At 44.2% G+C, this 13,954-nt stretch overlaps 1 protein-coding gene across 1 annotated transcript in view; it reads right to left on the bottom strand.

Moving 5' to 3' along the window:
- The window catches only part of LOC138247040 (extracellular calcium-sensing receptor-like), a 118,202-nt gene extending 106,465 nt beyond the window's left edge, over positions 1-11,737 (bottom strand). The window contains exon 1 of the mRNA XM_069201790.1: positions 11,631-11,737. Coding sequence (XP_069057891.1) covers positions 11,631-11,737 — 107 coding nt within the window. The remainder of the gene's footprint in view (positions 1-11,630) is intronic.
- Between the last annotated feature and the right edge of the window lie 2,217 nt (positions 11,738-13,954).

Consider the following 13,954-nt stretch of genomic DNA (forward strand, 5'->3'; position numbering starts at 1 on the left):
TCGTGGCCTGCTGTATGCTTCACAACTTGGCTTTGCGACGACAGGTGCCTTTTCTGCAGGAGGATGGTCCGATGGAGGTGTTGTGGCAGCTGTGGAGCCTGTGGACAGTGAAGACGAGGAAGCAGAAGAAGAGGACATCGACAACAGGAACACAGTGATCCTGCAATACTTCCTGTGAGACACAGTTAAGAAGGCTACACTGCCTGCTACATCTAATTTAAATCTAATACCTCTCTACCGTCTGTCTTTTTCACCCAGTGTATGGTCTCTGAGTTGTCACTTTCCCTTACGATTTCACAGATGTGGGTCCCACTGTGTGACATCTGCTTTGTTTCCTCATGGACTATAGCTGTGTGACATAGGTATGTTGACATTACATTTGAAAGAGCATTTTGGCACTGTAATTGCTAATACACTATTTCGAAATCACAGACAGACTCCAGATTGTTTTGCGCTTTAAGGGAGTTTATTTAAGTGCTCAATATTGGAGGGGGTTGTAAAATGGTGAGGGGTGATGGTGGAGGAATATCCATGGCAGCGTGCAGTCTATTAGTCTCACAGGTGCATTGTCCAAAGGAGCATAGGAAGTGGAGCTGGGGCAGTTTAAGGATGGACAGGGTGACAAGGTGGGACAAATGGATGACAATCAGGGTGGTCTCATTTCTTGGCGGGGGTCTTGGCATCGTTCTCTGTCTTTGTCCTGGATCTCAGGGACTGTTTGCGGGGTGGTTCTCCCTCTGCAGGGGGTGGGGTGCTAGTGTGGTGCCTCCTGTCCACTAGCGCCGGCAGAAGTGGTGGGCAGTTCATCGTCCAGCCTAGTGTCAGGGGCCCCTTGTTGTGCCACAGTGTCCCTCCTGGTGTTGACGAGTTCCTTCAGCACCCCTACAATGGTGCCGAGGGTGGAATTGATGGTTTTGAGTGCCTCCCTGAAGCCCAAATACTGTTCCTCCTGCAGCCGCTGGGTCTCCTGAAACTTGGCCTGTACCGTTGCCATCGTCTCCTGGGAATGGTGGTAGGCTCCCATAATGTTGGAGAGGGCATTGTGGAGAGTGGGTTCCCTGGGCCTGTCCTCCCCCTGTCAGACAGTAGCCCTCCCAGTTCCCCTGTGTTCCTGGGCCTCTGTCCCCTGAACTGTGTGCCCACTGCCACTGCCCCCAGGTCCCTGTTGTTGTTGGGGTGGTGGGTTAGCCTGGGTTCCCTGTAGTGGTGGACACACTGCTGCATGACGTGTCCTGGGGACAGAGGTATGGGCCCGCTGGGTGGGTGCTGTGCTGGTGTTTCCAGAGGGGGGAAGCCCTGTAGTGGCGTGTGCCAGTGTGAAGGGAACCGACTGCCCCGAGGTCCCAGATGGGCTGGGCTGGTCGTCTAGATCCAGTTGGACAGAGCTGCTGTCTTCACTGTGGGCCTCTTCTGTGGGTGGCGTGGAGATGTCTGGACCCTCCTGTCTGGTGACGTTGGGTAGGGGTCCTGCAGGGGTGTAAAGGCATGATTATTGCATCTGTGTCTGCCATGGTGTGCAATGGGTGGGTGACCGTGTACCCCAGTGCTTGCATTCCTGTGTAGGACCTTGTGTGATGATGGTTTAGAGGGGTGTATAGGTATGTGCAGTGGCCATGCTTTTGTGATGGGTGTCCATGCTTTGGCGTTGCATGCAGGGCTTGGTGTTGGGATGGGTGGTTTGTGATATTGGGACATGTGTGAGGAGTAGGAGTGATGGGGGTGAGGGCGAGGGTGGGGGTATGTGATAGCATGCAGGTAGGGTGGGGGATGAAGAGTAGTGAAAGATTTGACTTACCAGAGTCCATTCCTCCAGCTACTCCTGCGAGGCCCTCAGGATGCAGAATAGCCAAGACCTGCTCCTCCCATGTTGTTAGTTCTGGGGGAGGAGGTGGGGGACCGCAGCCAGTCCTCTGTACCGCAATGTGGTGTCTGGAGACCACGGAATGCACCTTCCCCCGTAGGTCGTTCCACCTCTTCCTGATTGCAGCCCTAGTTCTTGGGTGCTGTCCCACTGTGTTGACCCTGTCCACGAATCTTTGCCATAGCTCCATATTCCTAGGTATGGAGGTGTGCTGCACCTGTGATCCGAATAGCTGTGGCTCTACCTGGGTGATTTCCTCCACCATGACCCTGAGCTCCACCTCAGAGAACCTGGGGTGTCTTTGCTGTGCCATGGGGTGGTGTGGGTAATGTGTGGGGTGGTGTGTGTTGTGATGTGTGGGGTAATATTTAGTGGTGTGTTGTGTGAGGTGCGTGGATGTTATGTGGGTGATGGTGTTGAGTGCCTGTGGATTCTCGTTTGTAGATGGTGGTGTCTCTCTCTGGCCTTCAGTCGCAATTGTTGTTGTAGGAGTTTGTGGGTGATGTGGGTGTGTGTTTTATATTGAATTGGGTGTGTGGGAGTGGTGTATGTATGTGTATCAGGTGTGTGTATTTCGAATTGTCCAATGTGGTAGTATTTTGTAAATGTGTGTGTATTTTGAGCGCTGTGGTGTGTATCACCAATGGAATACCGCGGTTGAAAGACTGCTGCGTGGATTGGTGGGTCGTGATAGTGTGGGCGTACTGCTGTTGGCATGATGGTGGAGGATTTCTTATCGGCAGTTTATCACTGACCTTTGGTGTGGCGGACTTGTGTGGGTGTCTAGATTTTGGCGGATTCCGGGCTTTGGGTCATAATGACTGTGGCAGAATTCTGCGGTCGCGGCGATGTGTTGACGCTCGTCTACACGGCAGTAAGCGGCTTTTACCGCCAATGTTGTAATGACCACCTAAATCTAAAAAAAACACTTAGAAACACATTAGCTCCAACTGGGGCTATCACAATGTCGTTGACGTACTCATTCCCAACAGTCTGAAGTCACTCGCTAGGGAGTATGGGCCATACACAGAGTCGCAAGGACCCCAGGCACAGTACCTTTGGAAAACGATGAAACAAAGATGTTGCACGGAGTCGTGGAAGTGAGGAATTGCTGGAGCCAGTGCGGTGACAGTTCCTGACCACTACTGGGGAGATGAGGTGTTGGTTCCTTACTGCAAGGTAGGGGAGGTGAGGCTTTAGTTCCTTACGGTTGCAGGGGAGCTGATGCAGCATCAGTGGCGAGACATCAGTTCCTCACGACCTAGCAAGATGGATGAATCCAGTAGGTCAAGATGTGAGGCGCTGACTTTGCGGTGCTGCGATTACACTGTGGGGCCACAGGTGCTGTGATGGAGTCGCAGTCAGGTGTCTCTGACATCGGGGACATGGCACTCAGGGCTCACTCTGTGGTGAGACTTCACAGGCGCTGCAGCGGTGTCAGTTGTGGTCCTTGCTCTAAGCAGGGACCACAGCCCCTGGTGCAGGCAGCGGCATAGAATCGGAAAGCGGCGCTGATTCCCAAAGTTGCTTTGGAGTCGATGCACCTGGTTTCTTGGAACCCACTCCTAAGGGTCCAGGGACTGGATTTGGCACCACTTGTTGACTCAGGACTCTCTGCAAGAGAGCCCAGGTGCTGGTAGATGAAGTCTTTGATGTCACTGAGACTTCTAAGAGGAGGCCAGCTCGGTTCAAGCCCTTGTAGAACCTTGGAATACAGGACACAGAAAGCAAAGTCCAGTCCTTTCACTCCCAGTACAGAAGCTGCAGGCAGCAGGCCAGCACACAAAACAAGCAAACTGGCAGTCCCTCCTACACCATCTAGATCTTCTTCCTGGCAGAATGTTCTCAGTCTATAAGTGTTCTGAAGTTGTGGTCTCAGAGGTCCAATACTTAATACTCCTTTCTGCATTTGAAGTAGGCAAACGTCCATCACTCTAGCCCAGGAAGACCCATCAGTATATGCAGGGCACACCTCAGCTCCCTTTCTGTGACTGTGTAGAGTGAATTTACAACCAGCCCAATAGTCATCCTGACCAGACATGTATTCCACAGCAGGCAAAAGCACAGAATTGTTAAGCAAGAAAATGCGTACTTCCTAAATGTGGCATTTTCAAACTTACGATTTAAAAACCAACTTCAAAAGATGAGTTTTTAAATTGTGAGTTCAGAGACCCAATACTCCATATCTCTTTTTACTCTCAATGGGAAATTACACTTGAAAGATATTTCAAGCCAATCCCTATGTTACGCTATGGGAGAGATAGGCCTTGCAATAGTGAAAAACGAATTGAGCAGTATTTCACTATCAGGTCATGTAAATCACACCAGTAAATGTCCTACATTTTAAATACACTGCACCCTGTCCATGGGGCTACCACAGGCCTACTCTAGGGTCACTTACAGGAAGTAAAAGGGAAGGTTTGAGCCTGGCAAGTGGGTGCATTTGCCAGGCCAAACAGCAGTTCAAAACTGCACACAGACACTGAAGTGACAGGTCTGAGATATGTTTACAGGGCTACTCATGTGTGTGACACATTAGAGTGCTGCAGGCCCACCACTAGAATTTGTTTAACAGGACCTGTGCACACACAGTGCACATTACTAGGGACTTACTGGTGAATCATATATGCCAATCATGGATAATATGATCACCAATACCATTTAGAAAGAGAGCACTTTAGAACTGGTCAGCAGTGGTAAAGTGCCCAGAGTCCTAAAGCCAGCAAAAATGAAATTCAGCACAGGATCAAAAACAGGAGCTCAGAAGCCAAAAAGACAGGGGAAACCACACCAAGAGCTGACAGGTCTAACAGGGAGATTGTAATATAAGTCCTGATCCTATATTGGATCAATCAGTTTCACCTTCAATATTTTGAAATACAGACAGATGTCTGCTTACAGGCTTAATGGCAGATCATGCTCTCATAGAACATGGCATTGTATACACCCACCAGATATACAATACACTTTTTACCATATGTGCATGGTACAGAAACATGAATTCAATATTTCCTCACTGCCAGCTCAATCCTTTTCAACATATCTTACTGCTTAATAACTGACCATTCATTACTACAAAACCGAAGTGCATGGAGATTGTCGATAGGGAATGTCATCTCTAAAATACAAAAATACTAGTGTGAAAAACAACCAGAAGAGTATTTCAAAGAATACATGGCAGGGAAGGATGGTTCAATTTCTCTAAATGCGGTTGCAAATTTAGGGAATCGGTATTTAAGCGATTCCTTAAAATTGCACAGTGAATGCCTTTCATACATCTTGCAAGGCATTTTTGCATTCGCAAATGGCCGAATTTTGCGATTCGCACTGTTTGCGAATGCAAAATTGCTTGATGCATCTGGCCCTTCATTTCGAGTCATTATTCCATTTATGCACTAATAAACCATAAAAGAACATCATAAAAATTGTCCCAGTTGAAACTATTAAAAAAGCTCTCAATAATTCACAATTCAGAAAGAAAATTTCCACAACGTAATTCATCAATATTCCAAATGCATTAAACATTTTCTTTAGGGTATAGAGTGGAGTATAAACATAGCAACTGTATTACACACTAAAATCTAATCTAATCTACACAAATACCTCAAAGCCTCAACTCAATATTCATCCTGAAAGCAGAATGGACAATGAATCAACTAAGAAACAAACCATAAGAAAAAGATAAAAAGGCAGGACTATTTCGCAATTAGGAATAGAACAAGGTAATTTGTTAACTAATCCTTTGGATAGTATTATGGAATTTAAATTGTTTATACCTTCATTTACACATTAGAATCAAAATACATGTTACAACAAAAGAAGGACAACATTTCTCTCCAAAAATTGACTGATTAAGCGGAGACTCTCTTGAGGTTGAAATCAAATAGAAGGAAATATGAGTCACCATTAAACATATGGCAGTGAACAAAGCCCCGGGTGGAGATGAGCTACCAAATAAATTCCATAAAACAATGCCTCAACTGTGGGTCCTCTTCTCACAAAGTCTCTGCTGAACTAGCAAAATAAAATGGCCAGCGACCCAAATCAATAAACCCTCTTTACTCTAATATCAAAACCTGGAAAATAACTCTTGTCCTCTGCCAGTTGACTAGTCTTGCTTATAAATTCAGAGAGGAAGCTACTGGGAATTGGTTACAAAAGTACTTACAATGTTGATTGCCACATGGCGGTCCTCAACAAATCGCTTGCAAACTGCTATGCATCCACTATGGCAAGAAAAGCACAATCAAAAAGAGGCTCTTGTAGGCTCCCGAGATGCTAAAAAGGCATTTGGCTGAGTTGAAAGGCAATACATGCCCTGGGTCTTTTAAAGAGCTTGGTTGGGACCTACATTTAAGGAAATGTTTGGTGGTCCATACTGTAACCCAACTACGGTAATAAATAGCAGAAGCTTCATATTAAATACCTTTTAAATTCAATGACAAACCAGACAAGATTTTCTCCTATCCCCCCTCCTATTTCTACTAGAACAGGAGCCTCTAGCAATGAGAAAATCTCAGGCAATTAAAAGCCTACTTATGTTACAGGAGAAATAAAAATGTTTTTGTGTGCTGCTCTCATATTGCTGGTGATAAATCATTTTTTCGTTTATGCTTTAAACAAGGTCAATAAGTCTTTTCACCCGGCATGAAGCAAAGGAGAACTTGTTCAATCAAGATCCATTCAAACAACACAATTAATTGACAGTATGACCTGCGTGGCTCAAAAGAAAAACTCCAGTCTGAAATACGGTTTGGGGGTTTATTACAAGCTCAGAACTCAAAGTCATGTAGACAGTCCTCAAAAGAAGGTTATAAAGATGCAGAATCACCATTGGTTGACTAAGGTGACAGAAATATTCAAATTAATTAACACAACAGCAGCAAGATAATGTGATGGGTAGAACAGAAGTGCTGTTCAGCTCTTTTAAGCACTAAGGCAACTTACAGATTAGCAAGTAACAAGTTAACATGTGCTGGGCTGGAACACATGTGGACAAAAGTAAAAGAGAAAAAGACAAAAGAAATTTGGAGAAATTACATCTGGGGTAAAAGCTGACTAATCAAAGTTGGCAAAAAATAGGTAAAAAGAGAAGGCAGCAGCATTTCAGAAGCTCGGTCAAGAGTCTTCTTCCCAGGTCCAGGAAAGAAATTCTAAGTCTCAGCAAAGCATTTTAAAAGACTAAGGGTAGAGACCTCTCTGCTTCTCAGAGTAGAAGAGATCCAGAAAGATGAGAGGGCTGCAGTAGACTGACCAATGTCTAACTGAAGAACAGTATATTAAAGTCCAAAATCCAAGACATTCATCATGCCACATGACTGGGAAGGTGTAATTGTCCAATTAAAGTCCACCATATGACATCGAACTGTAACATTAGCCAAGATTCCCCTTACCATCATGTGGAAGGCATCCATCTTAGCTCGTATGTATGGGTTCGAACAATTGTATACACAGTCTATCTCCACAGTTCCTCAAAGTTCCGGATTTATTGTCACTGTAATAGACACTCCTAGTCTCCATCTGAGTTTCTTCCTTTCTTTTTCCTCTTTTTGATTTCACGTTTCAGCTTCTTACATAACTTGCAGAAACCAATTGCAGCTAAGGCACACAAAGGTATTATCAGTTTAGATCTCAGGACACTGCCAATAATTCCTTTCCCTAAACTTCCAAACCACTTTCAACGGCTGAAAAATCCACTACCTAGAGCTTCCCAGGTACCTGTTGAGCTGGTTTGTCCGATTTGAAATATACTTTCATTTTTTGGACCAACAATGGCGCAGTTACTGCTCCATATTTACAAGGTGACACATTTGTAGAAATGCGCTACTTTTTTTCCCCATGGATCATTTTTATCCTGCGAGACAACTTGTTGCATCAGGTTAAGTACGTCATATACAAGGTAGGTGTTTCCACTTAAAAACCAAAGCAGAACTGACACATTCATATGTACAAGAATATTGGAAAGTGACGTGCATCAAAATTCCTGTGCATCAAAAACCCAGGTGCAAAAATGATGCATTGGCACTTTTACATAAGCAGAACATGTGTATAGCACTATGGCAAGCTCAATTACACCATGGAGCTGCTACTACTCCTGCACGGAGCACCAACATGAACACTGGCTCCACTGCCTCCACCACCACAAAGGCAGCGCAGGAAAAGGGAGCAGAACCACCGGCAAAGGACTTCTCTCATTGACCTTAGGAAGGAGGAGGTCATCACCTTTTACAGGCTCAAGAGGGTGTCCATTGTCCAGTTCCTGCACCAGATTGCACCAAGGCTACAGACAACATCACAGAGGTGCACCAATATCCCCCTGCAGGCCAAGCTGATGGCTGGATTGCACATGCTGGCGCCTGGCTCAATCCATATCACTATACAAAAAACATCATGTGAAGCACACAAATATACAAGTAATTGATTGTCTAATATAATGGATCCAATCCATATCACCACAGTAGGAATTGCAGGAATATCGCAGCCATAATTTTTCACATTCCTCCCATCTGTCCTGGATGCCCTCATAAGCCTCACACCGCAGTATCTCATGTTCGCCAAAACACACTAGAGACAAATGGAAAACTAGCATTGCTGGGTTTCCACATGTGTTGGGGACAGTGGACTCCACCCATGTGCAACTGCTGCCTCCTGCAGCTATAGCCCACCTGTACCACAGTCGGAAACACACATATTCAATCAATGTACAAGGATTCGTGGACCATCTGGGGATGTTAATTGATGTGTTAGAAAATTACCCCGGGAGCGCTCTTGATGACTATATCTTCAGGTCCTCCATCATCAATGAGCGCTTCTAGAGAAGTATATATCAGAATGGCCTACTTGTTGGTAAGTACATCGCAAGCACATTTCCAAAAACATGACAGTAAATTATGCTGCTCAGTTTAGACATATTTTGGTTGGATGAGTTTGCCTTTTCATTTATAGCAGGTGTGTGCCTCAAAACGTGCAAACTGACACATGCTGCATATGCAATATAACCCTATAACTCACACATGTACAGACCTTGAAAACTATTGTGGCTCTCATGTACAAGAAGCCAGTACTTCTAGGGTGTCCATTTCCATTATGCTCTGCTGAAACACAGTATTTCAATCACACATATGAGGCCATGCAAAGTCACCCTGTGCGTCTTGGAATGGCCTTATATATATTAACAAAGGCATAGTGGCATAAGAATAGCCCCTGCAGCCTCTGGGGTGCTGTGCAGTGAAGGGGACCCCCAAGCTCCAGGGTACTCTCCAGGCACTGTGCGTGGGTCCCTGGCCTAATTGCTCCTAACTGGGTCCGAGCATGGGGGCAGGGTTTGCATGACCAGTGCACTGACTTTGGTTTGGGGGCTGTTAAAAAGATACATAATGAGTTTAGAGGCACTGATCTTGCTTGTGCATCCACCAGTTTTCAGCAAACAATAAACATTTCAAGTTAACTCTGGTGAAAAATGTTACTGCTGGTGAGAGCTCTGAATTTTCCGTAGTGGCAGTTTTTATTCATCATAAAGTATTGTATTGTATTGAGTTATTTATAAAGCGCATTCTGGAACGAAGCATTGAATCGCTAAACTGAGCAAGGAAACGGGAAAAAAAGTGCTCCTCCAAAAAAGACAGCGTGCCCATTGAGACAAAAGCCAAGTTTTCAGATTTTTTCTAAAAATGGTGTGGGTGGCTGTTTGAGGAAGCGCAAGAAGTAGTGCATTCAATAGTCTTGCGGCTTCTACCGTAAACGCACGGTCCCCCCATCTACCCCTATTGCATCGTGGAACCACATAACTAAAGTAGCACAGAGGGTCAATGTGCCTGCTGTAAATACTGTGTACCACACAGATCACAAAACTGTGAGTGAACTTTGAGTAGTGCTACACAAAAAAATAGAAATGTATGCCACAGAGGGGCTATGGAGAGGTGAGGGGAACTGTTTGGGAGTGCTACTGAGGGAATTTGTGGAGAAGGAGGTGTCCAACAAACACCGCTGCACCAGGCCCCACCAGCAGTGAAGGCAGCCATATGTCAGTGATCCCCATCATGTATTGTGCAGGGCCCCCCTCAAGTTTTGATACACCACTGCAAGTGCAAGTTTGTGCACAGTGTTGTATTACCTTACTCTGCATCAAGGATGTGTCACATGGGCCTCATGTTGAGGTTATTCATGCAACACCTAAGGTATGTTACATTTCCAGATGTGCCAGGACATGGTGATCTGCACAACATTCCAATATATGTGCCTCCCTGGAGGAGGTATAACAAGGACATCCTTTTTACATTTGTATCTTAAGTTACTCTTCATATGTGTGCTGCATTCTGTCTCACACATTAAAAGTGTCATGAACCTACCTTGTTTATCCATATGCATGATGATTTTTCAGTGGCATTTTAACAAGTGAGTCCAAAATGCAGATACATCTGCACCATGATTTCAAGAGGGCATGTGTTCCCACCATTCACCAATCTGTGATAATGTGCATGCAGAAGAAATACAAATGTGCTGTACATCATTCATATAACACATTTATTAACGTTTCAGGTAATGCAGAGCATTGCAGCTAAGTGACCCCCTGTGCTACCCTACAGCTACAAACTGGAAATGATGCACTGTGTGCGCTCAGCTCATCAGCAATGCAACTATATCTAAAATGATGTGTAACAATACTGTGTGCAAGGGAAGGCCTACTTTTTTGCTATCTGTGTGTCCACAAGTAACGTTCATGGTCACGAGCCATGTTAAGTATCCAATACCTTGGTAACAATTTAAGGAAAAATAAATATGTCGTACCCAAAGTAGCCCTTACGCCATATTGACTCACCTGCAATCCTATATCTGATTAACATTGCGATCCAAGTACCAAATCTAAATGACAGACAAGGCTTCCCAATGTGAAGCAAGGTAGTCCATTTGGCACAAAGTTTAGTTTACACACCAGGCAGCCGTGCTTTCACTGTGTCTACATTTTGCATGTCTAGCTGCATTGCTGTCCATTCTCTGCAAGTTCCGATGGCAAACACAGAAGAATGTGTCTTGCAAAACATTTGACAACACTGTCCCCAGTAAGTGATGCAGGGTAGTGCTGCAAGTCTCACAGTTGCTCTGCATAGCGCAAAACTTAAAAACAATCTCTCATGTTTAGCAGTGTCAACGCAATAGACACAGTGCACTGCCCTGTGTAGACTATCATGTAGTATGATAACATGCACTTAGAAAACCTTCACGGCAGTAGCTAATGACAGTAGTTAATGTAGCTAATGTATAACAGAGAGTACTACTAATACAAGCATGAATGGGACAACATCATCAGCATTTGTCAAATTTTTATCCTTACGACATGTATGAGTCACAAAATGCCAACATAACTTTGAACAGAAAAAAAAAAATTGAACTTTGATATGTGTCAGCTCTATTGCTAAATTGACATCAATAGGAGAGCAGACTTGCCATCGGCACAGCATTGGCACTCATAATTTTGATAAATAGTAAGTGTAACACCAAGGTCACTACACTTGTATGTGTTGTACAGTGTCAGTCATACCTAATTTTTAAGTGCATGCGTGTCAAAAAATGTCTACACCTCCATTACTGTGTGAAAAGTTAATGAGTCCTTCAGGAAATAAAGCAGTATATAAATGATTGTGGGCATAGCACACATTATGAACATCATCTTATTGTTTCCCGTCTGTCTTTACAGCCATAAGCATTGACCCCTCATGCACATCCCCAGATGGAGGCACAGCACAACTACAACAATGACCCTCAGCAGTACCTGATCCATTGTTGAGTATGCATTTGGGATTCTGTAATCTTGTTTCCGGTGCCTCGATTTGTCTGGCGGAAGATGGCTGTACTCTCCCCAGTGGTCTGAAAAATCATCCTGGTCTGCTGCATGCTGCACAACATCTGTGAGTGGACCAATGTGCCCTGGGATTATTAAAATGTGGAGCAGGGAGACCCAGATGATGAAGAAGGGGAAGAAGACGGGAAACAGCCATATGTGGCCTCAAGTGCTGGTTCACACCAAAAAGAGCTGATTGTAAAAAATGTCTTCACAGAGGCATGAGAAAAATCAAGTCACAAATAAAAATATTGTGGACCACAGTACAGGTCAATAAAAATGTACTTTATACAATTTGCAATGTGTAAGCATTCTTAATTCAAAATTACTGTAAAGCACAAAACGTGCTAATCTTAAATAATGCTCATTGGCACACAACAAAGGTATGTAGCAATGTAGAACAAACAGGGCTGGAATACATCACATAATTAAAAAATAGAGAGCTGTGGCTAACACAGCTCTGTTGAGAACACAGAACACACAAATTCTCATATAATGTGTCAAAGTCAGGACTGATCTTCATAATGTGGTATATAGCATTGCAAATAACGCCAGACAACACAACTCCATCACAAATTGGCTTAAAGGTCATTATTCTCCTAATACTATGTGTATGTTGGTCAGCCACCTGGTTATACTGCCACACACTTGGTAAGGATAGTAGAGTGAACTCATTGTGGGGATGGATGTCATTTGAGGCACTTAGGGCCAACGTTATAGGCTGTGTACGCAGGGCAGTGCCACAATCTTTCTATCAACAACAAACAGTGCATTCTTCTCCTTATCCCCTGAACTGGAACACAATGATCTACAATGTGCCTATGCAGGCACCCTTGCACCAAGCTGCAAGAGTGCATGCATTGCAGGGATGATTGTTTTTGTGCAGAAGAGGTATTTCTCCTTGTTTCACCTGCCTAGCGCCTCACTGGGGGAGGAAGAGGCTTTCAACACATTTGAAGTGTGAAAAACCTCAGATACATTTAGGAATTAGTCAAATGCCAACACCCACCATAACACCCATGGAACACCTCCCTGTGTCAGGGTAAGCCAATGCAGGCACTTATGCTATATTGACTCAGTCCATATCTTCAAGGCCATGAAAAGCCAGGCAGGGTGGATTTAAGTGGCCTTGTAATTAGGGGCCAGCAGGGTGTACCAACAGACTGTCACTAAAAGTAACATTCCTGATTCACAAAGGCCCTTGAAAATATGGCCTTTAGTATGTACATAGGAGCACAGTCCAAGCCATACAGTTGTCATATGCTTCGACAATGGATCTAGGGGAATATGAAATACATTCTGACATATCACAACACACATATCACTTGCAACAGATTAACATGGCAGTACAAGATCAACTATCTACTGCCAGTGCTGCCACGTCAGTCCCACTATGGGATTATGGAAATGGACCAAGCATGGATGTCACATACCATGTTCATGTGCGGCACACAGATGAAATAAATTGGTCAACTTCTCTGACAGCATGATGTGTGTGATAATCAAAACAAAACACAAAGAGTCTAATCATGTAACCCATACGTACAAGAAAGGATGTACTGCAAGCTAATAGTACTCATGGAACCATATACTGATGCCTTCTAGGGCAGAGTGGCAAAATGTGACAAACAATGCACTGCTTAAAAACTATTATCAATGTATACCCACATCCGAACAACAAGAATCCTCTCAATCTTTCAACATAGGGTGATGCCAGCCAAAGGCAAGTGGATACTTCCTTGTAAAACCTCAGGTCCCTTTATTGCAAGTCAAGCTGGCCTCATCAACACAAAATGGATGTTGAAGACATGTAAATAAAAGTATTGCATAATGGCACTGTGCACAATGAATACATATTCATCCAGACTCAGGTTCATACTGCAGATGTGTGTGTACCATGATATGATACAGTGGTTGATCAACATGACTTTATGGATCTTGTTGGTATGCACATCTCAACATAAACCTTATATGGCACATGCATCACAAACATATTCAGGATGGTTTGTCAAATCATCCTGTGTGGTCACTCTGGGCACATAGCTGTCATGGAAATCAAGGCACATCAGCCTTGTGTGTGAACTTTGTGAATTACATGGTGTTTTGGCAGCCACAACACAGAGATGTGCAGGTTGACTGCAGCAAACTGAACAAGGAAAACATGGAGTAGCAGAATCGATTTATTCCTTGACCTATATGAAGTAAACTTTCATCCAAGTCACTTATGCACATTCATGCATGCAAAACATACATGC

The sequence above is a fragment of the Pleurodeles waltl genome, chromosome 7 (assembly GCF_031143425.1).
Source record: "Pleurodeles waltl isolate 20211129_DDA chromosome 7, aPleWal1.hap1.20221129, whole genome shotgun sequence".
Lineage (NCBI taxonomy): Eukaryota > Metazoa > Chordata > Amphibia > Caudata > Salamandridae > Pleurodeles > Pleurodeles waltl.